The sequence below is a fragment of the Momordica charantia genome, assembly GCF_013281855.1.
Source record: "Momordica charantia cultivar OHB3-1 chromosome 9 unlocalized genomic scaffold, Mcharantia_2.0 BLBB01000009.1, whole genome shotgun sequence".
Taxonomy (NCBI): Eukaryota; Viridiplantae; Streptophyta; class Magnoliopsida; order Cucurbitales; family Cucurbitaceae; genus Momordica; species Momordica charantia.
The window spans coordinates 29,680,953-29,707,765 of record NW_028275167.1 but is presented as its reverse complement, the minus strand read 5'-3'; the positions used below and the strand labels follow the sequence as shown (position 1 = coordinate 29,707,765).

At 35.3% G+C, this 26,813-nt stretch overlaps 5 protein-coding genes and 1 pseudogene across 13 annotated transcripts; 5 read left to right on the top strand and 1 right to left on the bottom strand.

Annotated features, from left to right (window-relative positions):
• The first annotated feature begins 2,003 nt into the window (after positions 1 to 2,003).
• Positions 2,004 to 4,256, top strand: LOC111017582 (cytochrome P450 CYP749A22-like). Its single transcript, XM_022293391.2, has 5 exons — positions 2,004 to 2,311; positions 2,388 to 2,611; positions 2,886 to 3,118; positions 3,186 to 3,564; positions 3,648 to 4,256. Exons 1-5 carry the CDS (start codon positions 2,038 to 2,040, stop codon positions 4,083 to 4,085), a joined length of 1,548 nt encoding a protein of 515 aa, XP_022149083.2. The 5' UTR covers positions 2,004 to 2,037; the 3' UTR covers positions 4,086 to 4,256.
• A 1,602-nt stretch (positions 4,257 to 5,858) lies between these two features.
• Positions 5,859 to 8,435, top strand: LOC111017564 (cytochrome P450 CYP749A22). Of its 2 annotated transcripts, XM_022293360.2 has the most exons (6): positions 5,859 to 6,016; positions 6,124 to 6,445; positions 6,531 to 6,754; positions 6,963 to 7,195; positions 7,298 to 7,676; positions 7,756 to 8,435. In XM_022293360.2, the coding sequence occupies exons 2-6, from the start codon at positions 6,169 to 6,171 to the stop codon at positions 8,200 to 8,202; spliced, it is 1,560 nt and encodes a 519-aa protein (XP_022149052.1). In that variant the 5' UTR covers positions 5,859 to 6,016; positions 6,124 to 6,168; the 3' UTR covers positions 8,203 to 8,435. The 2 variants fall into 2 exon arrangements, with proteins under 2 accessions (XP_022149052.1, XP_022149053.1); XM_022293361.1 differs by lacking the exon at positions 5,859 to 6,016 and having other exon boundaries at positions 6,023 to 6,445.
• Positions 8,436 to 9,499: 1,064 nt separating this feature from the next.
• On the top strand, positions 9,500 to 12,150 carry LOC148209314 (cytochrome P450 CYP749A22-like). Of its 4 annotated transcripts, none has more exons than XM_088116896.1 (6): positions 9,500 to 9,517; positions 9,840 to 9,993; positions 10,064 to 10,287; positions 10,381 to 10,616; positions 10,708 to 11,086; positions 11,482 to 12,150. In XM_088116896.1, the coding sequence occupies exons 2-6, from the start codon at positions 9,891 to 9,893 to the stop codon at positions 11,914 to 11,916; spliced, it is 1,377 nt and encodes a 458-aa protein (XP_087973022.1). In that variant the 5' UTR covers positions 9,500 to 9,517; positions 9,840 to 9,890; the 3' UTR covers positions 11,917 to 12,150. The 4 variants fall into 4 exon arrangements, with proteins under 4 accessions (XP_087973022.1, XP_087973021.1, XP_087973020.1 ...); XM_088116895.1 differs by lacking the exon at positions 9,500 to 9,517 and adding an exon at positions 9,548 to 9,702; XM_088116894.1 differs by lacking the exon at positions 9,500 to 9,517 and having other exon boundaries at positions 9,557 to 9,993; positions 10,064 to 10,242.
• Positions 12,151 to 14,393: 2,243 nt separating this feature from the next.
• On the top strand, positions 14,394 to 17,499 carry LOC111017533 (cytochrome P450 CYP749A22-like; annotated as a pseudogene). The gene is made up of 5 exons (XR_015787328.1): positions 14,394 to 14,711; positions 14,789 to 15,012; positions 15,917 to 16,149; positions 16,346 to 16,736; positions 16,906 to 17,499. The product of XR_015787328.1 is annotated as a cytochrome P450 CYP749A22-like (transcript).
• An 846-nt stretch (positions 17,500 to 18,345) lies between these two features.
• Positions 18,346 to 21,030, top strand: LOC111017532 (cytochrome P450 CYP749A22). The gene is made up of 5 exons (XM_022293316.2): positions 18,346 to 18,807; positions 18,871 to 19,094; positions 19,176 to 19,411; positions 19,503 to 19,881; positions 20,373 to 21,030. Exons 1-5 carry the CDS (start codon positions 18,537 to 18,539, stop codon positions 20,817 to 20,819), a joined length of 1,557 nt encoding a protein of 518 aa, XP_022149008.1. The 5' UTR covers positions 18,346 to 18,536; the 3' UTR covers positions 20,820 to 21,030.
• Positions 21,031 to 23,136: 2,106 nt separating this feature from the next.
• ACR4 (ACT domain repeat 4) lies at positions 23,137 to 26,608 on the bottom strand. Of its 4 annotated transcripts, none has more exons than XM_022293298.2 (8): positions 26,385 to 26,608; positions 25,396 to 25,468; positions 25,261 to 25,306; positions 25,064 to 25,178; positions 24,899 to 24,966; positions 24,206 to 24,796; positions 23,998 to 24,102; positions 23,137 to 23,899 (listed from the first exon to the last, which is right to left on the bottom strand). In XM_022293298.2, the coding sequence occupies exons 1-8, from the start codon at positions 26,392 to 26,394 to the stop codon at positions 23,552 to 23,554; spliced, it is 1,356 nt and encodes a 451-aa protein (XP_022148990.1). In that variant the 5' UTR covers positions 26,395 to 26,608; the 3' UTR covers positions 23,137 to 23,551. The 4 variants fall into 4 exon arrangements, with proteins under 4 accessions (XP_022148990.1, XP_022148989.1, XP_022148991.1 ...); XM_022293297.2 differs by having other exon boundaries at positions 25,929 to 26,525; XM_022293299.2 differs by having other exon boundaries at positions 26,257 to 26,525.
• Positions 26,609 to 26,813: the final 205 nt, after the last annotated feature.

Here is a 26,813-nt window from a genome sequence, read left to right as displayed (position 1 = left end):
ATATAATTTGACAAGCTATAAATAGGAGTATGAAAATTTATTTATTCATTTTTTTAGTACAAGAACCCACGCTTTTTTTTTTTCTTTTTTTTTTTGGGAATATATATTTTTGGGGAAGGACAAATTTTGACAACAAAAAAAAGGGAGGGTGTGTGAAGAAGCAGATGAGTAGAAAGCAGGGGAAGTCATTAATGACCATTTCTTAATTAGTTTTTTGATCTGTTCATTATTGGAAAAGAAAGAAAATGTGGAGTTGCGGTAGCTGTTTCCCGTAAAAGGAAGTGTATTTCTTTTTTACGATTGGAAAATGAAGTGTGTTTCAATTTTTAGAATTTTAAAATATTCAATTATATCTCTTTACTTTCAAAATAATAATGATGATAATAAGGACCGATCATTTTAGTCTCTTGATTTGTCCTTATACTCCTAAGAGCTTATCATTTTGCTCCCACTGTATACTAAAGAGTTTCTATTATTTGTAAAATTTATGTTAAAATTTTACGGAGATTAAAATGATCATTTTTTTAAAAGTACAGGGACTAAATGAACATTTTTAAATATAGAGACTAAAGTTTAAAATACAGATATCAAAATAAATATTTTCAAAATACGGAGATTAAAATGATCCCAAAGCAGGGGAGGCCAAAATATATTTTAACTCATATTAAAATACAAGCTTTACAAATCTGAACCGAAAACATCAGTACACAGTGGGCATATGTTGGTTTAATCGTGCTATTTATTTCTCTGTTTTGTTTTTGTTATGAAAATTGATTTCCAGGTGTGGTTTCAGAAGGAAATCACAAATTCATGATTAATAAAATTTTACAGAATATTTTAGAAGATAAAAGATTAATTTTGAAAACGACGCGTAAAAACACTGTAAAGTGAATTAGCTCTGACTCTTAGTCTTCTTCCCATTCCCATATATAAATTTTTTCCTCTCTCTATAAAACCCAAGCCAAGCCGCGCTCAGTAAAACAGATTATTGAGTGTAAAAAATGGCGAGTGCAAGTGCGATTTTGAGCTTGAACCATGAAATTTAAGTTGGTAAATTAGAGTAAATTTAATCCTATTATGTTCATGGGAGGGAAGAATTAGGTTCAGAACTGATCAACTAGGTGAAAAATCAATGTTTAAATATATATATATATATACGTTAAAAAAATAACTGAAAAATGAAACACTTTGAAGGACTAATAAGTCATAAGCAACTTTGAAACAATTACCTAATTTTTTATTGGAAAATAAATACGACTTTACAGAAAATGTGCCGAACACTAATAACGATTAAAACATATATATTTCATTTATTAAAAAAAAAAACTGCCCAAAAAGGGAAAATCAAATTATGAACGGGAAGATGAGGAAATGACGGGATTATGAAATTGGCATCACTGTATTAATTTTATACGAACAAAATTCCAACCTTCCAATAGAGGTTAATACTCGATGGACTTTACATCATTGGGAGTTAGTGAATTGTCTTTTTTTCCCCATTTTGTCATTTATGTAAGTATTTTAGAGGGCGATGTTCGCAAGAGAAATATTAATAATGGAAAAGGAGAGACAATAACAATGAAATTAAAACAACACAGCAAAAAAGTTTCCATCGCAATGCAACCAATCAATCCAATTTGATTAAAATTATTTGAATTTGAGCTAATTTAACTATAATTCAACCAGTTAAAAAGCATATATTCTTATAAAAAAAGCCGTGAATTCAAATCTATAATCTAGACAAATAAATATTAGATCTAAAAAATTATCAAACTCAACCCAATTCATCAGGGAAAAAAAAAAACAGATCACCACGTAAACAAGAATGAGCTCATGGGTGATGTAATGAGTTAAATTTTTGTTTTCTTTCCTAAATTAATACATACACCAAACTAATTAATAATTCTTCTAAAAACAAGGATGGAAGATTCCAAAGTGCCACTATTTCTACTAAACTATTACAAATTATATTGAAGCCAAATGCTTTAAAATGAGACACACACGCATTGAACTCAAAGAACAGAGGAGAAGACATTAATGGATAGTGAAAGCATTCCAAGTTTTGTATTTGGGAGTGTTCTTTTTGGCATCATCATCATCAAGCTCTTTACAAAGCTATGGCTGACTCCCATGAGGATTCAACGGTTCATGAGGTCTCAGGGGATCCAAGGCCCTTCTTACAACTTCATCCAAGGCAACATCGGAGAGATGTACACCAAAAGAACCCACGCCATAGCCACTCCCATGGATCTCTCTCATCACATACTCCCTAGAGTTATGCCTCATTTTCACTCGTGGCTCAACCAATACGGTACCACACCCGCTAGCCTTTTAGTATAAATTTAACTCGACGGTTAAGATATCTGTTCTTTCTCTTATGCGTGTAGGAAAGACGTTCCTTCAGTGGTTTGGTATGGAAGCTCAGTTGATAATTACAGAGCCGGAGATGATAAGAGAGTTGCTTTATGATCGACAAAAGAATTACCCAAAGGCAAAACTCCCTTACATGTTACAGAGAATTTTTGGAAATGGAATTGTCACCTCCGAAGGTGAAAGATGGGCCAAATCCCGCAAAATAGCCAACTTTGCTTTCCATGGAGAAAACCTCAAAGTAAGTCCCTCACCACATAGGACCCGATTGATAACGTTTGCATTTTTTGTTTCTGTTTCCTTTTAATAATGAAGAAAAATAGAATTGATTGTCCCCGATACCTATGGATTCAAGAATCATAAAACTATACTTTTACTCATATTTTACAATAAATAACTAAAGTTCTTTAATAAAATTGAAAACAAGAGACAAGAAACGTAAGCGTTACCAAAGGAGTCATGTATGCTTGCTTTTGGTAAAAAATTATAAAAGATTTCAAATTGGATTTCTATAGAACATGATCCCAGATATGATCAGCTGTGCTGAGACGATGCTACAAGGGTGGAAATGTTATGAAGGCAAAGAGGTCGATGTGTTCCAACACTTGAAAGTTTACACATTGGATGTGATTTCTCATACGGCTTTTGGGAGCAATTACGTACGAGGAAAGAACATCTTTCAGATGCTGCAAGAGCTCTGTGATCTGTCAATTAGAAATGGATTTAAAGTTAGGTTGCCGATAATCAGGTACCTTAGTTTTGTTTATACTCTTTTCGAATATCAATGAATCCAAAAGCTTAAGATAAAATTGCAGCAAGATCTTCAAATCTAAAGACGACATCGAGGGAGATCGGCTCGAAAAGGGAATGAAAGATTGCTTCATGGAAATAATCAAGACCAGAGAAGAGAAGTTCATAAATGGGGAAGCAGAGGACTACGGGAATGACTTTCTTGGATTGCTTGTGAAGGCAAAGAACGAGGCAGAAGAATCCCACAGGATTTCTGTGGATGATATTGTGGACGAATGCAAGACATTTTACTTTGCTGGCCATGAGACCACCAACACTTTGATTTCTTGGACTCTGTTTCTTCTGGCCCTGCACAACCAATGGCAAGACAGAGCCAGAAACGAAGTCTCCAACATATTTGGACACAAAATCCCAACACCAGAAGGCCTTCCAAAGCTAAAAACAGTAACAATCAATCAATCAACCAATCATTTCACTACCCATATGAAATTTTTGGCCCAAAGTTTTGATCTTTTTTGAATTTGCAGATGACGATGATCCTGAAGGAGTGCTTGAGGCTGTATCCGCCGGCGATGACAGTGACGCGGCAAGTGGTGGAGAAGGGAGTGAGATTGGGGAGGCTGGCGCTGCCGGCGACGATTCAGATCACGATTCCGACGGCGGCGGTGCATCAGGACACGGAATTTTGGGGAGAAGACGCAGCGGAATTCAGACCAGAGAGATTTTCAGAGAGCAGTGGCAGCTCCGGCGCGTATCTGCCGTTTGGATTGGGCCCTCGAAACTGCGTGGGGATGAACTTTGCAATGAACGAAGCCAAAATTGCGATGTCCATGATTCTGCAGCGATATTCATTCACGCTCTCGCCGGCCTACGCTCATTCGCCCATTCAGTTTCTTACCATTTGCCCACAGCATGGACTTCAGCTCATACTTCATTCCATTTCACATCACCAAGCCTCAGACTGAGGTGATTGTAAAACAACACAAGTTTCTCGAAATTAAAAGGGAAAAAAGAGTACAACTCAATGTAAGCACGATATTAAACGTCGACATGTCCATCTATTTATCGGTTGAACATTCCATATTTGCATGACATTACCAAAAAAAAAAAAAGGACAAAAATATAAAAAATATCTAAATATCAATAAAATTTCACTAATATATAAATAATATTAATATATTCTTTGTTAAGTTAAATATTTTTTATGTTTTTTATTTTTATTTTTATAACTTCTTTAGAAATCGACATCCAATATTTCTCTAGGGCTTCTCAGTAATTTCATTGATATCGACATTGAATCTCGAGTGTAAAGTACAACATGTGGGAGTAGAGATTCGAACTCATGACTTTTTATTAGAGATAGGCGCATTTACCACTTGATCTATGCTCGATTTGACTAAAATGTAAAGTATTTAATAGTGCGGCTCCTTTTCAAATAATAATAGATTCTTAACTTAATAGAGTTTCCATTCCAAATATAAAAAAAGTGTAAGTTGAATTTATTAGAATAAAATTAAAATTTAGAAACTTAATAAATAGATAATTGAATGTTGGATAAATTTATTACACACCCTTACAAAGTTTAAAAATTTACTAAATACAACCCTCAAGTTTTACCGATTGAAATTTTAATCTTGTGACACGGTAGACAAATGAATCTGATATCACATTTAAATGAGACAGGTTGAGATTATATTTAGAAAATTGACAAATGTAACTAAAAAAATTTTAACTTTGCTAGGATGACCTAACTTTTAAAAACTTCTTTTTCCAATCCACTTGAAACATTTATGAAAGGTAAGAATAGATGAAATGACTATTATGCCTCTCAAAATTTTTAAGGTTGAAGCAGCAAAATTGGACGAAAACTCGAACGAGTTTGAAGCAAACTCACCCGAGTTTTTATGAAATAGTTTTAGGCTTATACCGAGTGAAATTAATTTTTCTAATACATATGTTAATTATTATATTTAAAATATTCACTTCTGCTTAGTGGCTCGAATGTGAATGTCTACTATAAATTAAAAAAAAAACAGCATAAAAATTAATATTTTGATCCGCAAGAGAATCTAACATGAGACCTAGGGAATAGTAGAATAAGCTCTAAATAGACCGTCAAAACAATATATACATACAATATATATATTGGTTCAAATTCGTCCGTGTTTTGCATGAATATCGGACAAATTTTCTTAGCACTCAGCTCGAGTTTCCATGAATCCCGAGTAAGTGTTATTCAAACTTGCTCGAATTTTGTATGGATTTTGGGTTCTATTTTCTTCTCACTGTGAATCTCTTTTTCATTTTTTAAAACGAAAACTCAAGAAATCAGAAGAAAGTCACCAAAATAATTGTTGAGAATGTGACCAAAGTCCCACATTGATCAGGAAGATCATGAGTTTAAGTGAGGGAGAATTATTTCCATTGTGTTGGGTTTGTAAGGGAAATGCAAACAAAGTCTCACACAAGTTAAGGAAGGAAATGATCATGGATATATAAGATAGGACAATTTATCTTCATTTGTACGAGACATTTTGAGTGAAACAAAAAATAAAGACAGCATTGATACGAAACACATTTTGAGTGAAATCAAAAGTAAAGTCACCATGGTTAGAATCCACCGCTAAAAATTTTTCAATGAAATGTGTCAATTTCTCATCATGTTTGATTCAGAAAGAGTTGAAAAAATCGATGATAACCAAAATGAAACATGTGAACAAGGACAGAGTAGGTAGTCACTGGAAGACAAATTTTCTTCATATTTTATCCGGAGTTAGACTTGACATTATTTGAACAATTCCTACACTGTGGACCTAGTCTAGTCCTTGCATCTTCCAAAACGACAGTCGTTTTGTTAATCGGCGTCGTCATCCTCCGATCCAAACCCAAACACGAGGTTCGTTTTCTCTTCATCTCTATCTTCTCTCTCAATTCGCTATTCCCAGATCAATACATGAAATCAAATTTCCCGATTCTGATTTCATCAAATATGTTGTGAATTAGATGTGAGGTTTTTCTGTAAACCCAAACAAATCTGCAACGGATACTATGAAGATGAACATCAACATCTACGTTTCGACTTTTGTATTTGGGTGTCTCCTTTTTGGTACCATCAAGCTCTTTATCAAGCTATGGTGGACTCCCATCAGGATCCAACGCTTCATGAGGTCTCAGGGGATTCAAGGCCCTTCCTACAACTTCATCCAAGGCAACGCCAGAGAGATGCACACCAGAAGAACCCACGCCATAGCCACTCCCATCGACCTCTCTCATCGCATACTCCCTCGAGTTCTGCCTCATACTCACTCCTGGCTCCACCGTTACGGTACCCAAAAAGAAATCAACTTAAGATTTTAAAGCTTTTTCGTATCTGATTTGTTAGAATGGAGTTGTTTGTTTTGTGCAAACAGGGAGGAACTTCATTCAGTGGTTTGGTGTGGAGGCTCAGTTGATCATTACAGACCCTGAGATGATCAGGGAGGTGCTCCATGACCGACAAAAAAAATTCCCAAAAGCAAAACTCCATGGCTTCCTAAACAAGATCTTCGGAAATGGTCTTGTCACAGCCGAGGGTGAAACTTGGGCCAAGTCCCGCAAAATAGCCAATTTTGCTTTCCATGGAGACACCCTCAAAGTAAGTCACTCTAATTTTCTGTCCATCGTGTTTTTGTCGACGCGTATCTCGACAATGGTATGATATTGTCTGTTTTGGACAAGGTGTCATTGTCCTCGTCTACATATCTATGATCTTTCCCTTATTTAGTCGAAGTAGGACTTTTTTTTACAACCCCAACAATTTTTTACCAGCTTGGATTGAGCTGCAACATGTTTGGGATGTGCAGAACATGATCCCAGCGATGATTGGTTGTGCAGAAACTATGATGGAAGAGTGGAAGCATTATGAAGGCAAAGAGCTCGACGTGTTCCAACATCTCAAAGTCTACACATCGGATGTCATTTCACATACAGCTTTCGGGAGCAGTTATGAACAAGGAAAAAATATCTTCCAAATGCTGCAGAATCTGTGCGAGCTAATAATCAGAAATGGGTTTAAAATTAGACTGCCGGGAATTCGGTAGGATTTATTAGTTTTCTGAACTGAATTGAACATACAGGGATGGACGCTGCTGCTAACTTTGATATGATTGTTCTGTTTTTGTTTGTGCAATGTGTGAAGTAAGATCTTTAAATCTAAGGATGATGTTGAAGGAGAGCGGCTCGAAAAGAGAATGAAAGATTGCTTCATGGAAGTAATCAAGTCAAGAGAAGAGAAGTTCATAAATGGTGAAGCAGATGGGTATGGGAATGACTTTCTGGGATTGCTCGTGAAGGCAAAAAACGACCCTGAAGAATCACAGAGGATTTCTGTGGATGACATTGTGGACGAATGCAAGACATTTTACTTTGCTGGCCATGAAACCACCAGCGTTTTGCTGGCTTGGACTATGTTTCTTCTGGCCCTGCATAAACAATGGCAAGATCAAGCTAGAGATGAAGTCTTCAAAGTATTTGGGGACAAGAATCCAACATCAGAAGGCCTTCCCAAATTAAAAACGGTAACAGCTTTGTTGCTACCGCTGAATTTAAAGATTAGAGACCATTTTGTATATTTAGCTTAAGCAAAAGCTTTTACAGATGACGATGATCCTGTACGAATGCTTGAGGCTGTATCCGCCTGCGATGACGGTAGGACGACAAGTAATGGAGAAGGAAGTGAGATTGGGGAGCCTGGTGCTTCCGGCCACGATTCGGGTGACGATCCCGACAGCTGCAGTTCATCACGACACGGCATATTGGGGAGAAGATGCGAGCGAGTTCAAACCAGAGAGATTCGCAGAAGGGGTGGCCAAAGCCATAGAAAGGAACTCAGCTGCATATCTGCCATTTGGATTGGGTGGTCGAAGCTGCGTGGGGATGAACTTTGCAATGAAGGAAGCCAAAATTGGGATGTCCATGATTCTACAGCGATATTCCTTCACCCTGTCGCCGGCCTATGCTCACTCGCCGGTTCAGTTTCTTACCATTTGTCCACAGCATGGACTTCAGCTCATACTTCATTCCATATCAGATCACACAGCCTGAAGGAATTAGGGAAACCAACAAGAATTACTGGAGACAAAACCATATGTTTGGGTGTAAATAAGGAAGAAAAAAAATATGCATATGCCATAGATGGTAAGTGGCATGAATTGGGATACAATAGCAGTACAAGTGCTTTGGAATTATAGATTTTGAAGTTGGTTTGGATTAGTTAAGCTTATAGAACAGTTTGAAATTATTAATGCCAAGAAGTAAAAACTTTAAATTTCTTCTTAGATTTATAATGTTATATTCTCGGAAAAAAAATCATTTGGACTTTAGGTCATTTTATGGGGTCGTTATTTATAGTCGTTATATAACTAATTTAGAATTTGGAATTATAGACGGTTGAATTTAATTCTAAATTCTTATGAAATTAATTTAGAATTTACAATGAATGAGAATAAGATACTACTCGTATATAAAATATTAAAAAATTGTAGTTGGGAGCAAAAAAATCTTTTATATATTTCAAAATATGTCACCTATTTTTAAAATTTTCAAATATAGTAAAAAATTTCACTTATATTAGTAGTATATCAGATATTTATATTAGTAGTATATTAGCACTCATATAAATATTATATTAGATGTATATCACATACATATTGCACAGACACTCATATTAGTTAATAATATATCTGATACTCATCAATAATACATTAAATGTTTATATATATATATATATTACAAATATATTATAGATATATTAGATATATATCATTTTGAAAAAATTGTCATTCTAAAATTGGACTTCCGTTTTTTTAATAAAAAAAATACTATATTTAAAAACTAAATGTGATTGCCATTTTGCTAAATTTACCAAATGTTTTTGACATATTTGGAACTGTCTATAAAATATTTTTCATATCCATAAATATATTTTGTAAATACAGCAAAATATTTAAAATATAATTTTCGATTTTATTTTTGTATTTTTGAAAAGTTCTCGCCAAACGACTTTGATGTATCCTCATATTTTCAATATTGTTGAAAACATTAAATTATTTTTGAGTCATGTACCAATCACAACCTTAATTATTCCAATGTTACCCTTCCAAAGTTTTAGGTATAAACTCAATGGTTAAAAATTATTATACTTTTGTGTTAGTTTGTTGAAAATAAAATAAGATTTAATTATCTGTATAATAATACAAGAAAAATAATAAAGCTTTGAAATACTCAGTAATTATATTTTCAAATATGTATAGTTAAAAGAAGAAACTATAATGAAAAAGGAGGGAAAAAATGACAGGTACTGGAATTCGTCCCCGCTGTCTGCGTCCACGATTACAAAAAAGGAGGAACAAAATGACAGGTACTCCCAAATTAAATCAACAACAGAAACCATGCAAGCGGCAGAATTTGTAATTTACCGCGCTACAAGAACAAGAAGAACCATAAATTTTGATTCTGAACTCAAAAATGAGGAATTGAAGGCCCATGTTTTCAGTTTCAGTTTCAATTTCAATTCATTCTGTGATTTTGAACTCTCTCCACTGAGTGAGCCACTGTCCATGGCTGCCCTCTTACTACTGCTCGGCGTTCTCTCTGCTTCTTCCATTTTCTATGTCCTAATCAAGCTTTTTCACAAGCTATGGTGGAACCCTAATCGGATTAATCGTATCATGCGATCGCAGGGAATCGGCGGTCCTCCTCCCAACTTCATCTATGGAAATGAAATTCAGATAATGAGGATGAAGTTTGAGTCCATGCGCACCTCCCTCCATATCTCCGATCATCACATACTTCCAAGAGTTCATCCTCACGTTCACTTATGGATCCACAAACACGGTCGCCTTCACCATCTCATCTTCATTTTCCACTTTCTTCGAAACACACAGACTTACGGTTTTCATTTCAGGGAAAAACTTCAATCACTGGAATGGCACCCGGGCTCAGTTGGTTGTTACGGATGTCGAGATGGTAAAGGATCTATTCCATAACCGCGAGCGCGCTATTTCCAAATTTGAGGCCGGCCGAGATGTGCGGAGGATATTGGGGGCTGGAATCTCCATTTCCGACGGTGAAAAATGGGCTAAGGTTCGAAGAATCGCTGACTACGCTTTCCATGGGGAGCTCCTGAAAGTCAGTAGAGTTTGGTTCTTTTTTAACAATTTTACTGATTCAAATTCAATGGTGGCTTGATTTTGGCTTAATTTGTTGAAAATGGTTTTGTAGAACATGGTGCCGACCATGGTTTCTTGTGCTGAGGCACTGGTGGAGAACTGGAAGACGCATCATGAAGGCAAAGAGATTGATTTGTTTGAAGAGTTTGAGGTGTTAACTTCAGATATCATAGCACATACAGCTTTTGGAAGTAGTTATCTGGAAGGGAAGGTTATTTTTGAGACTTTGAGGAAGCTGAGCATGATAATATTTAAGAATCAATTCAAACTGAGAATCCCTGGAATCAGGTCAGGGTGTTTGTTTTGAGTAGTCTTGAAACAATCGGGTTATTTGCATTGATACCATCTGAGTAAACGAAATTATTGGATTTGTGTGCAGCAAGTTGTTCAAATCGAAGGATGCGCGGGAGGGAGATGAGCTTGAAATGAGGATTAAAAATTCCATAGTTTCAATTATGAAAAAGAGAGAAGAGAAGGTGATGAGTGGTGAAGCAGATAACTATGGTAATGATTTTCTTGGGCTACTTTTGAAGGCAAAAAATGACCCTGACCCGAGGCAGAGGATTTCTGTTGACGACGCAGTAGATGAATGCAAAACCATATACTTTGCGGGGCAAGAAACTACCAATTCTCTGCTTACTTGGACTTCCTTTCTTTTAGCAACTCATGTGGACTGGCAAGAAGAAGCAAGAAAGGAAGTGTTTAATATATTTGGCAACACAAATCCAACTTTAGAGGGCATCGCAAAATTAAAGATTGTAAGCATGTCTCCAACTTCATTATTTAGTAGGCTTAAGGATTGTTGGCGTAGCAAAATTCCCAAAGGACTATGATAGATGATGATAAGCACCTAATTCCCATATCCTTGATTTAGTCTTAGATTGAGATCTGGTGGTTGATCTTCATCTAGAATAGAGATTTACATTCAGTCTGATTTTAGATTTAGTAGCCCGCATTGAAATTTACACTGTTTAAATCCTCATTGTATTCAGGAAAGTTTGGACTGAACTGTAATGTTTGGAAAATGAAACTCTTTCCAGCTTTCCATAGTCTACAATCTCTATGGGGGAATCCATTTCCTCTCTCTTTTACAATGACTGTTTTTCTTCCATTCTTAATGAAGAATTGAGAGCTGGTTTTTCTGGTGTTGCAGATGGGCATGATCATCAAGGAATCTCTAAGATTATATCCTCCAACCTCACCCATGACAAGGATGGTTAGAAAGGAGGTGAAATTGGGGAATGTCTTCGTCCCTGCCAATATTCATGTAAGCACCTCAACAATTGCAGTTCATCATGATACTGAAATATGGGGTGAAGATGCCCATGAATTCAAACCAGAAAGATTTTCCAAGGGAACAGCTAAAGATATACCATCAGCTGCATACATCCCCTTTGGATTGGGTCCTCGAAATTGTGTCGGCAATGTCATGGTTGTCAATGAAGCTAAAATTGCACTATCGATGATTCTACAACGGTTTCGTTTCACCATCTCCCCGGCCTACGTCCATGCGCCATTCGAGTTCCTCACTCTCTGCCCCCAGCATGGAGTTCAGGTAAATATTCGCCCTCTGTCGGATCAAAGGTGAAGGGAGATTGTATGTTTTTTTTTTTTTTTTTTTACTAAGAACACTCCCATCGTTGCTGCCTTTCCCGAGAGTTTAGTACTTGAAAACCTTGAGTAAATACAGCATGTTTCTCTTGCTGTTAGTCTTGTAATTTCTAAAATGGCCAATTCCTCTCTTAAGTCGTATTGCTTCAACCAAGTACTCAAATAAATAATAAGCATAGTCTACAAACCATGTATTGTAGCTATTTTGTTTGGTTGGGTTTGATGAGTAATTTGAGCTACATTTCTTCGACCCAATGTGGATCTAATGAGTAGTTATCAGGTTGCTCAAGGATCAAGGTGCTATGAGGCACAAATTTTGAAAGTAATCTATTACTATTAGATACCTTTATACCAAGGAAAAACGACAAACGGCAAAAGAGAAGAGAACCAAGGCAAGGGAGCCACTGGCGGAACCGGATCGAGCCGAGCACGGCTCAGTGCCAGGCCGAGCCCGGCGAATGCCCTCTTATGATCTTCATGTACCTTGGGCCTTGCAACGGTGAACTAGGGTTCACTTAACCAAAGGTTCTGGAATCTTCCGAGCGACTAGAAATAGGCAATGCAACCTAATCTTAAGGGAAACCAAGTTCTTACACTGAAATTCTATTATTCATCTACTTTCCTTGCTAACTTAGACATCGTACCCGTGTGACAAGAGGTTTAGCTTTGTTCGATTTTGTAGGTATTCGATTCCCTAATAATCAAGTTTAACCTAAGAAGGAATCGGTAGAGCATAATCCACGAATACTTTTAAAACTAGACTTGTAATTTTAATATATTGTATTCCGTAGCATCATAGCATCATTTTAGATCATGGATCAAGTCAAAGTGTCACTTTCCAATTTTACGAAATAATAATGATAATAATAAAAGTTCATAATTCAGAACAATTAAATTTTTTTTTATACCTGGATTTGACCATAACAGGTGGGAAAGCAAAAATATAACGATGGCGATGTAGTTCGGTCCATGTGAAAAAGGGTTACAAATTCCCCGTTGTAAACAAAATTAAAAAGAATTAAATTTATTTTAACATACAAATTAGTTAAGCCTGTAGTATAGTTTTGACACTATTTATGCACAAGATGTAAAATTATCTAACATTTTATATGTTTTCTTCTTATAATGTTTTTCTATAGAATAAATGTCAACATCCAAATATTGGAACATCCAGATGTCAAACACCAAATCACATCAAATGTATTGATTTCTTAGACACAACAAACAACTCAAAAAGAAAATTCAAATAAAAGACAATTTTTTTAAATTAAGCCATCTTGAAAATGCATAATTTGAGAAATAATTCTAAATGTTTTTTTAATTCGAAATCATTTGACCAACATTAAAATTAAATCCACTAACATTAAAATTAAGTTATGGATTGTATTAGTTGATTTTGCAAAATATATTAATTTTATCTCTATTTGTCAATATACATGATGATTATAAGTTTTATCCTTATTTCTGCGAGAGATTAACTAATAATAGAAAATAGAAATAATAATATTCAAACGAAAACGACACATAACAACTCATAAGACGACACAAAAAGAATTTTTTTTTTTAGTGCGAAAAAGAAACAACTTTGATTCCAAAATATGATTAAACAAATTCATATGGTAGGGGGTGGATCAGTTATAAGCTTATTTCAGTTGAATTGAATTTTTACCTTTGAATTGAATTTTTACCTTTGAATTGAATTACAAATTCTTTTGAAATTAAGAACCAAGCTAAACTTGCTACCAATATTAGAAAATGTATCTGTTTTATTTATAAAAAAATTAGACGCATATATCATTTTTCATCTCATTTTATTCGATAACATTTCATAAGATGAAAGTAGACATTTATTCACCAACCTTAATTTAATTATTGAATATAACTCGACCCATACATTTCACCGTGACTCAATTATATAATACCAATAGATTGAGTGTTAAATTGAGTTAAATCCATCTCGACATATTTGAGTGTACTCAATAGTAATTGACACATATCTCTGATGAAGAAGTAATAAGTCAGTTATAAGTAATTTTCTAAAATAAAAATTTAATAAATCATTTTAATATTTTATTACACCTGATTTTCAAAACAACCCTCCATTTCAATTGATACATATAACAAATCAAGTCTTTAACTGAGATTTGTTCCGATGGGTTGTTCTCTTCTTTTGAGAAAAACCATCAAACAATTCTCAACCTGATACCATTTTCCAATTCCAACTACAACAGTTTCATTAAATATCATAAACCTGGAATAATCAATTCAAATAAATTTCTAAAATTTAATTATAAAATCACTTATTACATCATTGTCCACGTCACCCAAACACGAACCCTAAATCATTATATTAATTACTCAGTCAACTGGGAATAACTTGGTTCCAAAGTCATGTTTTACATATAATAATTCTTCCCAAGAAACCTTGCCATAAAGGCTGCTTTATTTAATCAACATAAATCTTCAACCATAGGAATAAAAACAAATTAATGGGAACTATGAGCATATACAGTATTTCAAGTTCTGTATTTGTGTGTGTTCTTTTCAGCATCATCATCATCAAGCTCTTTACAAAGCTATGGCTGACTCCCATGAGGATCCAACGGTTCATGAGGTCTCAGGGGATCCAAGGCCCTTCTTACAACTTCATCTAAGGCAACACCAGAGAGATGTACACTAAAAGAATCCACGCCATGGCCACCCACATGGACATTTCTCATCACATCCTCCCTCGAGTTCTCCCTCATATTCACTCGTGGCTCGACCGCTACGGTACCATACTAACTCTTACGTTTTTCTTTTTCTACTTTTGTTAAGGATCTCACGTGTGAACCTGGACTAATTAACAGGGAAGAACTTCCTTCAGTGGTTTGGTGTGGATGCTCAGCTGATCATTACAGAGCCTGAGTTGATCAGGGACGTGCTTCATGACAAACAAAAAAATTTCCCAAAAGCAAAACTGCATGGCTTCATACACAAAATTTTCGGAAATGGTCTTGTCACGGCCGAGGGTGAAACATGGGCCAAGTCCCGCAAAATAGCCCATTTTGCTTTCCATGGAGACAGCTGGAAAGCCTCAAGGTTAGTGATAAGCCCAAGTCCTGATACCGGCCCACCATTTTTATAATCCGAACTTAATTATTTTCTACACTCAAAATAGCAACTACTTTTTTATTGGGTAAAAATAGCGAAATATGGAGGTCGAACTGCTAACGACAACGACACCCTTCAAATATGATATTGTCTATTTCCAGCATAATCCTCGCAATTTTACTTTTGGTTTCTAGAAATAATTATTCTCTTCTATATACTATATATTTCATCTCATTCCTTAGTTAATGTAAGACTTTGCTTACATTTCTTACAACCCTAATACCGACTCAGGTAGAATAAAATAAATGTCCAATATACCCTTAATAAACACAAAGCACAAATAAGAATATACCTTTTATATATATAGATACATATATATATACATACTTGATTTGATATGCTTAATTACGAGTGTTGATGTACCAATGATATACTTGACATGAATGTTGATACATCAATTATATACCTAATATATTACTTACTTCTTTCTACTTATGTTTATTGTATTCAGTTTTTTTTTCTTTTATTGAATTGTGTTACGTTATTTACAAAGATTCATGAAATGTTTGTTTTTTTTAATCTAAATGTCTGTCTTTTATACATAATAGGAATGTGTTGATATATTCAATTTTGTTATATTTAATAGATGAATCAATAACAACGATATATTTGATTATGAGTATTGATATACCATTGATATGTCTTATATGAATTTTGATATACTTGATTACTTAATATACATGATTTGATATATTATTGATATATTTGAAAATGTGGAAGTATAAAATTGGAATAACCATAAAATCGAAAATCAGATTTTAAATATTTTGCCATATTCCATTACAAATTCCCAGTATTCTATCTTATGAAATTTTTTTGCGTAGAACATGATTCCAGTGATGATCGGTTGTGCTGAGACGATGATAGAAGAATGGAAGCATTATGAAGGCAAAGAGGTCGATGTATTTGAACATTTTAAGATGTACACATTGGACGTCATTTCACATACAGCTTTCGGAAGCAGTTATAAACAAGGAAAGAATATCTTCCAAATGCTTCAGAAGCTATGGGACCTATCAGTAAAAAATGGATACAAAGTTAGGCCACCAAGAATCAGGTAGCTAGTTTAGATTTGTTACCTTCTAAAATGACCATATTATATCCCAATTGAACTCAAAAATTTTAACTGAAGACACTCTCCTGGACTTGAAAATGAGCACAAATCATATTCATGGAACCCAAAAACTAATTAATTAGTTTAGTTATGATATACGTTTTGAAGATATGATATGTTTGTTTGTTTGTGGATGCAGTAAGATTTTGAAATCGAAAGACGATATTGAAGGAGAGTGTCTCGAGAAGAGCATGAAGGATTGCTTCATGGAAATAATCCAAACCAGAGAAGCAAAGTTGATGAATGGTGAAGCAGAAGACTATGGCAATGACTTTCTTGGATTGCTTGTGAAGGCAAAGAATGAGGCAGAAGAATCCCACAGGATTTCAATGGATGATGTTGTGGACGAATGCAAGACATTTTACTTTGCTGGCCATGAGACCACCAACGTTTTACTGGCTTGGACCATGTTTCTTCTGGCCTTGCATAAGCAATGGCAAGACAAAGCAAGAAATGAGGTACTCAAAATATTTGGAGACAAGAATCCAACATCAGAAGGCCTTCCTAAAAACGGTAACAATTATACATTCGTTTATTTAAATAAACGACTCAATTTTCATTTTTAATTTCTTTTTGGATAATGAACTATCAATTTTTCAACCGTGGTCAAGGACTTAGGATAGAGATAGGTACTCACTTATTAGCATCTATTTAAAACAATTTTCTAAATATTTATTACCATATTTTCTCGTTCTTTAGATGACGATGATCATCAACGAATCTCTGAGGCTGTACCCTCTAGCCATGACATTATCACGACAAGTGGAGAAAGAAGTGAGATTGGGGAGCCTCGTGCTTCCCAGTCGAATTCGGATCGCCATCCCAACGCTTGCAGCTCACCATGACACCGAGTTTTGGGGCGAAGATGCACATGTTTTCAAACCAGAAAGATTTTCGGGAGGAGTCGCGAAAGCCACAGAAAACAACCTAGCTGGATATCTCCCATTTGGGTTGGGTCCTCGAAGCTGCGTGGGGATGAATTTTGCCATGAACGAAGCCAAAATTGGGTTGTCCATGATTCTACAGCGATATTCCTTCACCCTCTCGCCGGCCTACGCTCACTCGCCGGTTCAGTTTCTTACCGTTTCCCCGCAGCATGGACTTCAACTCATACTTCATTCCATATAACATCACAAAGCCTGAAAACTCTAAAGTTTATGGAAACAATTATGTATGCCATTTTATAAGACACAGATGACAATAAAATAATCTCTTTTATGAATACTGTGTAGTTGTTTATGTAAATTACATGTACGGATGTAACACAATAATGTTTTTGTACAGTTTGTCAAATATGGAAAACATTGTAAATTTCACTACTATAATGTTAAAAATATTATAATGGTGTATCTCACAAATTTTCGTGAGAGTTTTCTTAACGATTAAATCAGTGTTACTTGAGAATTAGAGTAAATTTAGTGATTTATAGAATTTATATAAAACAACATGGTTCTCAATAAGCTTGAATTGAGCCCAATTTGATGGTTAGACTATACAACCAATGTGTCATACCTCAATAGTTAGTTCTACTCGGTGTGAATTTTTCATGCACATAGTTTATTACGTTTAGTAGATGAGTTGATGACCAATATAATCATAGTTTCCTTTTTTTTTTTATTAAGAAAACCAATATGATCCTAGTTTATTAAAGTATCGCTATTTTTTTTTAAGAAATGAATCTCAGAAATATGTGTACACGTTAAAATATTATAGTTTAGTTGTTAAATTAAAAAAATTTTAAATGTCTGTTTGATAACCATTTTAAATTTTATTTATAATATTATTATCTGAAAGTATATTTGAATTTTTAGTCAATTATTTTTTAAAAATAACAAGTTTTTCAAAATACTTTTTCTTTTTTTTTTTAATTTTAAATTCAATCCAGATTTCGAAAATATTTATTAAAATTATATAACCAAACAAATGAAATATTTCTATGTTTAATTTTTAAAAATAGAAAAAAAAAAAAAGAAGAGCAGGTTTAAACAGGTAATAATGGCGCACGTTTTTCACATGCGCGAAACTTTTCGCAAGCAATCCGAGAGCTGACCGTTTTTTTTTTTTTTTTTTGGATAAAACACTGTGAAACTTTTTAATTGTAAATTCACCAATTTGTACAATTTTTTGCAATAACCGCCGTATATGCGAAAGAATAAACGATGATAAAGAACAAATTGAGGGAAAAGGACGACGGTGAACACAACCATGAACCGTTCTGTTTTCTTAATACAAAAGGAATTGAAGGGCCTCTCTGTTTTTTCAGATGGCGACGTTTTCGATTTTAATTTCAGTTGATTCTGTGAACTCTCGCCACTGAGTGCGGAACTGCCATGGCTGCTGGAACTGCCGTCTTTTTACTCGGCGTTCTCTCTGCTTCTTCCATTTTCTATGTCCTTCTCAAGCTATGGTGGAAACCTCTTCGGATTCAGCGTATCATGCGATCGCAGGGAGTCTACGGTCCTCCTTCCAACTTCATCTATGGAAATATGATTCAAGTAATGAAGATGAAGTTTGAATCCATGCGCACCTCCCTGGATATCTCCGATCATCACATACTTCCAAGAGTTAATCCTCATATTCACTTGTGGATCGACAAATATGGTGAGCTTCGATTTTTTCCACTTTCTTCAACACACATGTACTTAGTTAGGGTTTTTATTTCAGGGAAAAACTTCATTCAGTGGAATGGCACCCAAGCTCAGTTGATTGTTTCGGATCCTGAGACGATAAAGGAGATACTACATAATCGAGAGCGCGCTATTACTAAAATTGATCTCGGCGGCGATGCGCGTAGAATATTCGGGGATGGACTTTCGACTTCCGACGGTGAAAAATGGGCTAAGGCTCGAAGGATCGCTGATTACGCTTTCCATGGGGAGCTCCTGAAAGTTAGTAGGATTTCGGTTTGATTCTTTTTACCAATTTAGTGATACAATAGTAGCTTAATTTGTTGAAATTGATTTTCGCAGAACATGATGCCAACCATGGTTTCCTGTGCTGAGGCAATGGTGGAAAAGTGGAAGAAAAATGATGAAGGCAAAGAGCTTGATTTGTTTGAAGAGTTTAAGCTGTTAACTTCAGATATCATAGCACATACTGCTTTTGGAAGTAGTTATCTGGAAGGGAAATTTATTTTTGAGACTTTGAGTAAGCTGAGCATGATATTATTTAAGAATCAATTCAAACGGAGAATTCCTGGATTCAGGTCAGGGTGTTTGTTTTAAGTATTCTTGAAACGATCTGCTTATTTGCATCAATACCATCTAAGTAAACTAAATTTTTGAATTTGTGTGCAGCAAGTTGTTCAAAACGAAGGATGCGAGGGAGGGAGATGAGCTTGAAATGAGGATGAAAAATTCCATAGTTTCTATTATAAAAAAGAGAGAAGAGAAGGTGATGAGCGGTGAAGCAGATAACTATGGTAATGATTTTCTTGGGCTACTTTTGAAGGCAAAAAATGACCCTGACCCGAGGCAGAGGATTTCTGTCGACGACGTAGTCGATGAATGCAAAACCGTATACTTTGCGGGGCAAGAAACTACCAATGTTTTGCTTTCTTGGACTTCCTTTCTTTTAGCAACTCATGTGGACTGGCAAGAAGAAGCAAGAAAGGAAGTGTTCGATATGTTTGGCAACACAAATCCAACTTTAGAGGGCATTGCAAAATTAAAGATTGTAAGCATGTCTCTAGATCCATTATTAACAGCATTACTTTGTCATAGCAAGCTTAAGAATTGTTGGTGATAAGCACCCAATTCTCATATACTTGATTTAGTCTTTCATTAAAGGATTATATTGAGAATTGTTGATTGATCTTCATCTTGAATAGAGATTTACATTCAGTCTTTTCCGGTCTGATTTTAGATTTAGTAGCCCACATCCAAATTTACACTGTTTAAATCTTCATTGAATTCAGGAAAGTTTGGATTAAACTGTAATGTTTGAAGAAGGAAATTCTTTCAAACTTTCTATAGGCTACAGACTACAGTCTCTATGGGGGGAATCCATTTCCCCTCTCTTTTACAATGACTGCTTTTCTTCCATTCATAATCAAGAATTGAGAGCGTGTTTTTCTGTATATATCCTTTCATGTTTCTCAATGAAAGTTCGGTTTCTTATCAAAGAAAAATCATAAATTGAGAGCTTGTCTTAATCTCCTCTTGCAGATGAGCATGATCATCAAGGAATCACTAAGATTATATCCCCCAGCCACGCCAATGTCAAGGATGGTTAAAAAGGAAGTAAGATTGGGAAAGCTGGTTCTCCCAGCCAGCATACAAGTAAGCATTTCAAATATTGCAGTTCATCATGATACTGCAACATGGGGTGAAGATGCCCATGAATTCAAACCAGAAAGATTTTCTGAAGGAACAGCTAAAGATATCCCATCAGCTGCATACATCCCGTTTGGACTGGGTCCTCGAAACTGCGTCGGCAATATCTTGGCCGTTAACGAAACAAAAATTGCACTATCGATGATTCTACAACGGTTTTCTTTCACCATCTCCCCAGCCTACGTCCACGCACCGTTCCAGTTCCTCACTATTTGCCCCCAACACGGAGTTCAGGTAAAGATTCACCCTCTGTCGGATCATCTGTCTACTAAGAAGTAAGAAGAGTCCCATTGTTGCTTCCTTTCCTGAGAGTTCAGTTCTTGAAAACCTTTGAGTCAATACATCATGTTTCTCTCCCTGTTTCTAGATATTTAGCCTTGTAATTTGTCCAATTCCTCTATTAAGTTGTATTACTGTTTCAATGAGTAATTTGAGCAACATTTCTTAGACCCAATGTGGATTTAATGAGTAGTTATCAGGTTGCCCTTAATTTTTAGTGAAATTAGTAGGAATGATCTGAAGTATTCACTATTGTTCTAAGAAATTTCCAATTTTCCCTCAACAATTTCAGATTCGGTCCCTATCTATTCATAGGAATACTGGGATGTAACTGAGCATTATTGTTTAAATGTTCTCAATTATGGCGGCTCTGTAAGGGAATTAAACAGGAGAAACATTGCACTCTCATGATAATCTATTGTTTTGCAAATTGCAAAGCTTCTCCAACAGAATTATTGGTCATTTTGAGAAGTTATGAAGAAGTTTCTGGTCAAAGTGTTAATTTGGCAAAATCAGCCATTAATGAACATGAAGATTGTTTCTCAAATCAGTTAAGACAATTGAATAATTCAAAAACGCCAACTTGTTATCTCGTAATTAGGAAATATATTACATATTTAATATGATAATAGTTCGTAAACAACAGAGATGTTTTGTTAGGACTAACTCGACTATAAAAGCCAAATAAAAATTAAGCTCAACCTACGGTAATTAAATCAAAAATTTTAAAGAGCATAGTTCAATTGGTTAAGACATATTTTTCAATTGGTTAAGACATATTTTTCCGATCCAAAAGTTGTAGGTTTGTGATCAAATGCTATTTATATCCTCACATTTTATGGGTATGTTCTTCTTTAATTTATATATGTAATAGTTTTTATTTTCTAACAAATACTTCGGCTCCACGTATACAAGCTTTATATTATGAGTATTTCTTCCTTTTATTGAAGATTCTATTCTCCAACTCTGCGAACTATTTTCTCCACGGTTCTTTTTATTTTCTAACTATCATGTTGTACTAAAAAAATCAAAACTTTTAAATCTCCCTGAATATGGATTAAATTGAAACTAAAACGATCCTATGAAACCAAATTGGTAATGAAACTATAATTATGTATCGACAACCTTGTAAACTGACCTGGCACGGATATAAAAAATATATATAACGTATCCACAACGTGTTATAATGTTTTCAATTAAATGCAATGTAGCTTAATGGACCATGTTGAGACCATTAGATAGAGGACACGTGTTCATCAAAAAAGGGCACGTGATATCCATATTTTTATAAAAGTATATATGTAATTACCAATAGTAATATTTCTTATTTAAAATGAAATCTAAGTCCGCCAATTTTGACATAATTATACTAGTTAAGGTGTTTATTTTCGATCAAAAAGTTGGTCGTGAGTTCGAATTCTTACTCCTACATATTGTACTGAAAAAAATGAAATGTGAAACCTTTTTAATAAATATAATACTTGATAACTATTGAATTCATTGGATAGATTATTGTAAATATTATAATAATTTAATAAACCGAGTCCTAGAAAATGAAATACAGTACCAATTATTTTATTTCCACAATGAAACGTAATAAACTTTTTTATAATAAAATTAATAATTTACTTAGTATGATAATTGCTTTACATGTATTGTTAATATTGTGCTGAAATATTTTGTCTAAAAATAATATATATACACACACACATAATTTTTGAATCTATTTAGGTTGAAGTTGAAGTGCCAAACCTAAATTATAGCTGCTTGTCTATTATCTCCAAAATTTTAATAAGCCGCAGCAATAAATTTAATAAAAATATATATATAGAGAATTTTATTCCATTGCTTCCAATATTTTGCTCAATTTAAAAAATTATACCGATCGCGTTTAATAATATATTCATAAGCATCAAAAATAGTCTTAGTTGAATGTTTAGTTCAATTTCGGATATTATTAATTAATTGTTACTCAAAAAAATATATTATTTTATTTATTAACCTATTTTATGTTATAAAATTTATAAAAAAGTATATTTATAAAAAATTTTATCTTTTTTAATATAATCCTACATTGAATAAATTTAAAATTTAAAATCTCAAAATATTGAAGACAAAAATATTGTTGTTTTAATTTTAATTAGATCACAAATTTCAAAAGCAATTTTTAAAAATAACTCTACTAAAATAGATGATCCAAAAACAAAAATAAAATTGGAGCAGCATACTAAACAAGCTCAAAGCCACGCCACATATTTTCTAGTGGACTTAAAATATGCAATTAGTTCAACAATTTTCGAGATTCCAACCAAACCAATTCATAAAATTTGACCATGTTAAAATAAATCTTGAACGTAACTATCAATTACGATACTACTGATCTTTCTTTTAGGTCAAAAGTTTCGAATTCCCACCTCCGAGTTGATACCCGAAGGAGGAAATTGATGAAACAGAAAACTCACAACAAAAACAAAATATTTACAATACTAAGATTAGTTTGTATCATCATTACAGATTTAACATTTAACCACATTTTCCTTTCTCCTCACAACATCAAGGAAGCATTAGAAGTTAGTGAATTGAATAAAATTTCACTCTCTGTTTTCCTCTGCCCCTTTTTGATGGTGTTAGCAATCTTCCACAATTTTGTTCTGTTTTTGGGTTAAATTCTCGCATCTTCTGAACAGATCTCTAGTAAATATTTGTGGCTAAGGAGAAATTTGTGAGTGAGCTCAAGAATATGATCTGATCAACCCAAAGTTCACTAAAGATTTGGACTTGGACTTGAAGAGACCTCCAAATAGAAACCTTGTTGGAGATTCTTGAGAGTCAGGTTCGGCCTCACCAGGACTACCTTTCACTTTCAATATGGTCTGACCAATCAGTTGTCTTATGGAATCTATTGTCTTGGAATCGATAGGATAACCCGATGCATCGCGCACATAAAATGTGTTTATTGCATTCCCTCCTTCGGTTCTCACTTCGGCTCGGGTGACACTCAAGCTATTCTCTCTAAAGATACGTGTGACATTAGAGAGTAGGCCAATGCTATCAACAGTGCATAGTTCGAGCTTCAATCCCTGAATGAGGATGAGAATGTTGATATAGATAGAGAAGTATTAGAACATGGACGTTGGATTTCGGTAGACGAATGGGGCGAAACGAAACGACTACTAACCTCGGATACTCGTCTTTCAATGGCAGCTCCAAGACATTGTATCAACCTTTGCCTCTCTGCTTCTGAATTCACAGGGGATCCATCTATGTGTCTAATATAATATTCCTGAAAATGCATTTTCATCCTAGTAATATCAAGCCAAATATAAAGGCGAGATCGATTCCGTGCTCGAGCAACGGCGCGATTAGAAAGCATAGCAACGGATTACCTGATACGCCTTTGGCCCTTCAGCATCAACATTTGCATGGAAAACAACATATTGCATATCAGTCAATGTGCAAACTGTGTCAAACAGAAGCTTTGGTCTATCCTTGCATTGTATGGTGACTACTGAATAATCTTTATCAAACAAATTGATAACATTCACATTTGGCTTCTGTTTCCCATCCGAGATTTCATCGTCCAGTCGCTCGTAATCCCGATCTGCGAACATCATTTGGTGAAGTCTTCTCTCAGTGTGGATAACCCCATGAGAGAACACGGTTTTGGCTCCTCTGGATTTGTTGCTGCCTCTCAGTACATTGCAAAGCAACTTCTTGATTGTGGACAGTCTCTCCATGTCAGTAACTGCAGAACCGGTTTCCTCGTCGGTCACGTGCATCACTGCGGCGACTCGGGTATTATGCGTCCACACTTCAGCCCTTTCTACACTACATTTAAGGTGAGTTAAAACAGCACTCACTTCAGAGAGAAGTCCGGGTCGATCACTGCCTACGAGCTCAATTGCAGTATGATCTGTGGATGGTTCAACACCAACAGATCTCATGGAAGATGTAAAGCACGAATCGGGACCAAGAGACTGTATATTAAACGAAAGTACTCAAATTAGACCATAAACCAAATCAAAGCAAGTAGAAAAACAGAAATGCAGCTAAAATCCCAAAACAAAACTACCACTCACTGATCTTATGTAATCTAAAATCCCTTCATCCACAACCTTGTTCGCATTTTGATCCGTGACATTAAAAACTGTTTACAGAATTCAAATGAAGGATTATATTAGAACTCTCACAAGGGGGTGAAATGGAATCAGAAGGAGTTCTTCTCTTTGATGAGAGAAACTTACCATCCATAAACCAATTCCCATCGGAAGAAATGTAAGCCTTGGTTATGATAAGATTAAGATCAGTCAGGACTTGAACCACTTCTAGAAGAATGCCATGTTTGTTAGCGCTGTCCACCTGCACAAAAAGGAAATGTACGAGGAAGTATGAGGCATAAATTTCTTAAGAGCAAGAAAGGAAAGGAGGGAAAGAGCTGTACCCGAACAACCGTGGCGTTTTTGCAGGATTCGTTGTCGATTACGACCCTGCAAATTTGGCCATGAACAATGAGTTAGGAGTTGGAACAGAGTAGAAGTAGGTAAAGATTAGGTTGAAAATAGAGGAGGCTGCGTACCTGGGTGGGTTCATTCTTCTGATAAGCTTTTGATATTCATCACCCATGTCGTTTGAAAAGCTCATGCTCATCTCTGTCATGGAAAACGAGCAAAATAAATCAGAGAAATGGAAAAAAAGGGGGACCCAGAAACAGAACCAGAACCAGAACCAGAAGGAACCCAATCAAGAACTAGGTCATGTTTCTATGAAGGAAGAGGGCGAAAAGACACGAAGATGAACTTTCACAAACCAAGAAGAAATATTAAGGAAACCACGATTGAAATTTCTTACAGAGAAAAGCTGGGAAGATAAATCAGTTCAATGAATACATCATTGAAACAGTAAATCAAGGACCGAAACCAGAAGGAAGTACAGATTCGGCAGTGAATCCTTTCAATTGAAAGAGCATATAACCACGCAATTACCAAAATAAACAAACAAGAGGACCGGAGTCAGAAACCCAGAAGAGCAAAAGTTCCAAAAATAAAAAAACAGAGAAAGAAACGAAACTGGAGAAGGAAAAGGGAAGAGAAAGATAAAGAACATACATACCCATTTGAAATGACGGAGAAAAGAAGGCGTACATAGAGTTGTGTGTTATAAACAATGGAAGGGAAGGGAAGGGAAGGGGATCTCAGCCGGGTTCTCAGATATCTCCCACTAAGGAAACAGAATATTTTTACAAAATCGAGCGCACCGGCAGCACTCTTCTGGGATCCCCCACTCGGAATGGAAACGAAATATAATATTAAAATGGGTTCAACTTTTCAGAAAACATGTGCAAAGCAAAGCAAAGAAACCCAAGTTTTTACAGAAACGCCCCGATTTTATGGTCCGAAATCTGGAAATGTTTAATGTTTGGAAAGGAAGAAGAGAGGACCCATATGGCACAGATGGTTCTGTTCTTCAATTGCCACTTGTGGGAGTGGGATTCGGAGTGTGGAGTTTCCAATTTGAGAATGAACCTGAAATCAGAGTATTTATTAGGGAAAAGGGGAAGCAACCCACCAATCCTCATCAACTGCTGAATCTGTATTTGTAAGAAGAGGAGAATGAATTGAAGAATTAAAGGAAAATGGGGATGAAGCCGGATCGGAGGATTTTTGTCAGGTGCGCCGGAGCCGGAGCCGTTCCGCCGGGACGCGGTAAAAAAACCAACGTGGCAAAAGCACGTGTCTGTCAGTGGGAACGAAAACGAAAAAGGAGGAGGCAGCAGCAGCAGCAGCCAGCGCGTTTCCCCTTTTAACCGCTTTTCCATTCTCCAGGGTTTGTGGAGCCAACCGTTCGATTACTATCCGCATCTCACTGTTTACTGTTTACCTTTTTTGAAGGTTAAATCACAGTTAACACGTTAAAGATATTTATTTTCGATAAAAAAATCTCCTAGGTTTCAATCTCCAACCACATATGGCACTGAAAAGAAAAAATATTGGAATG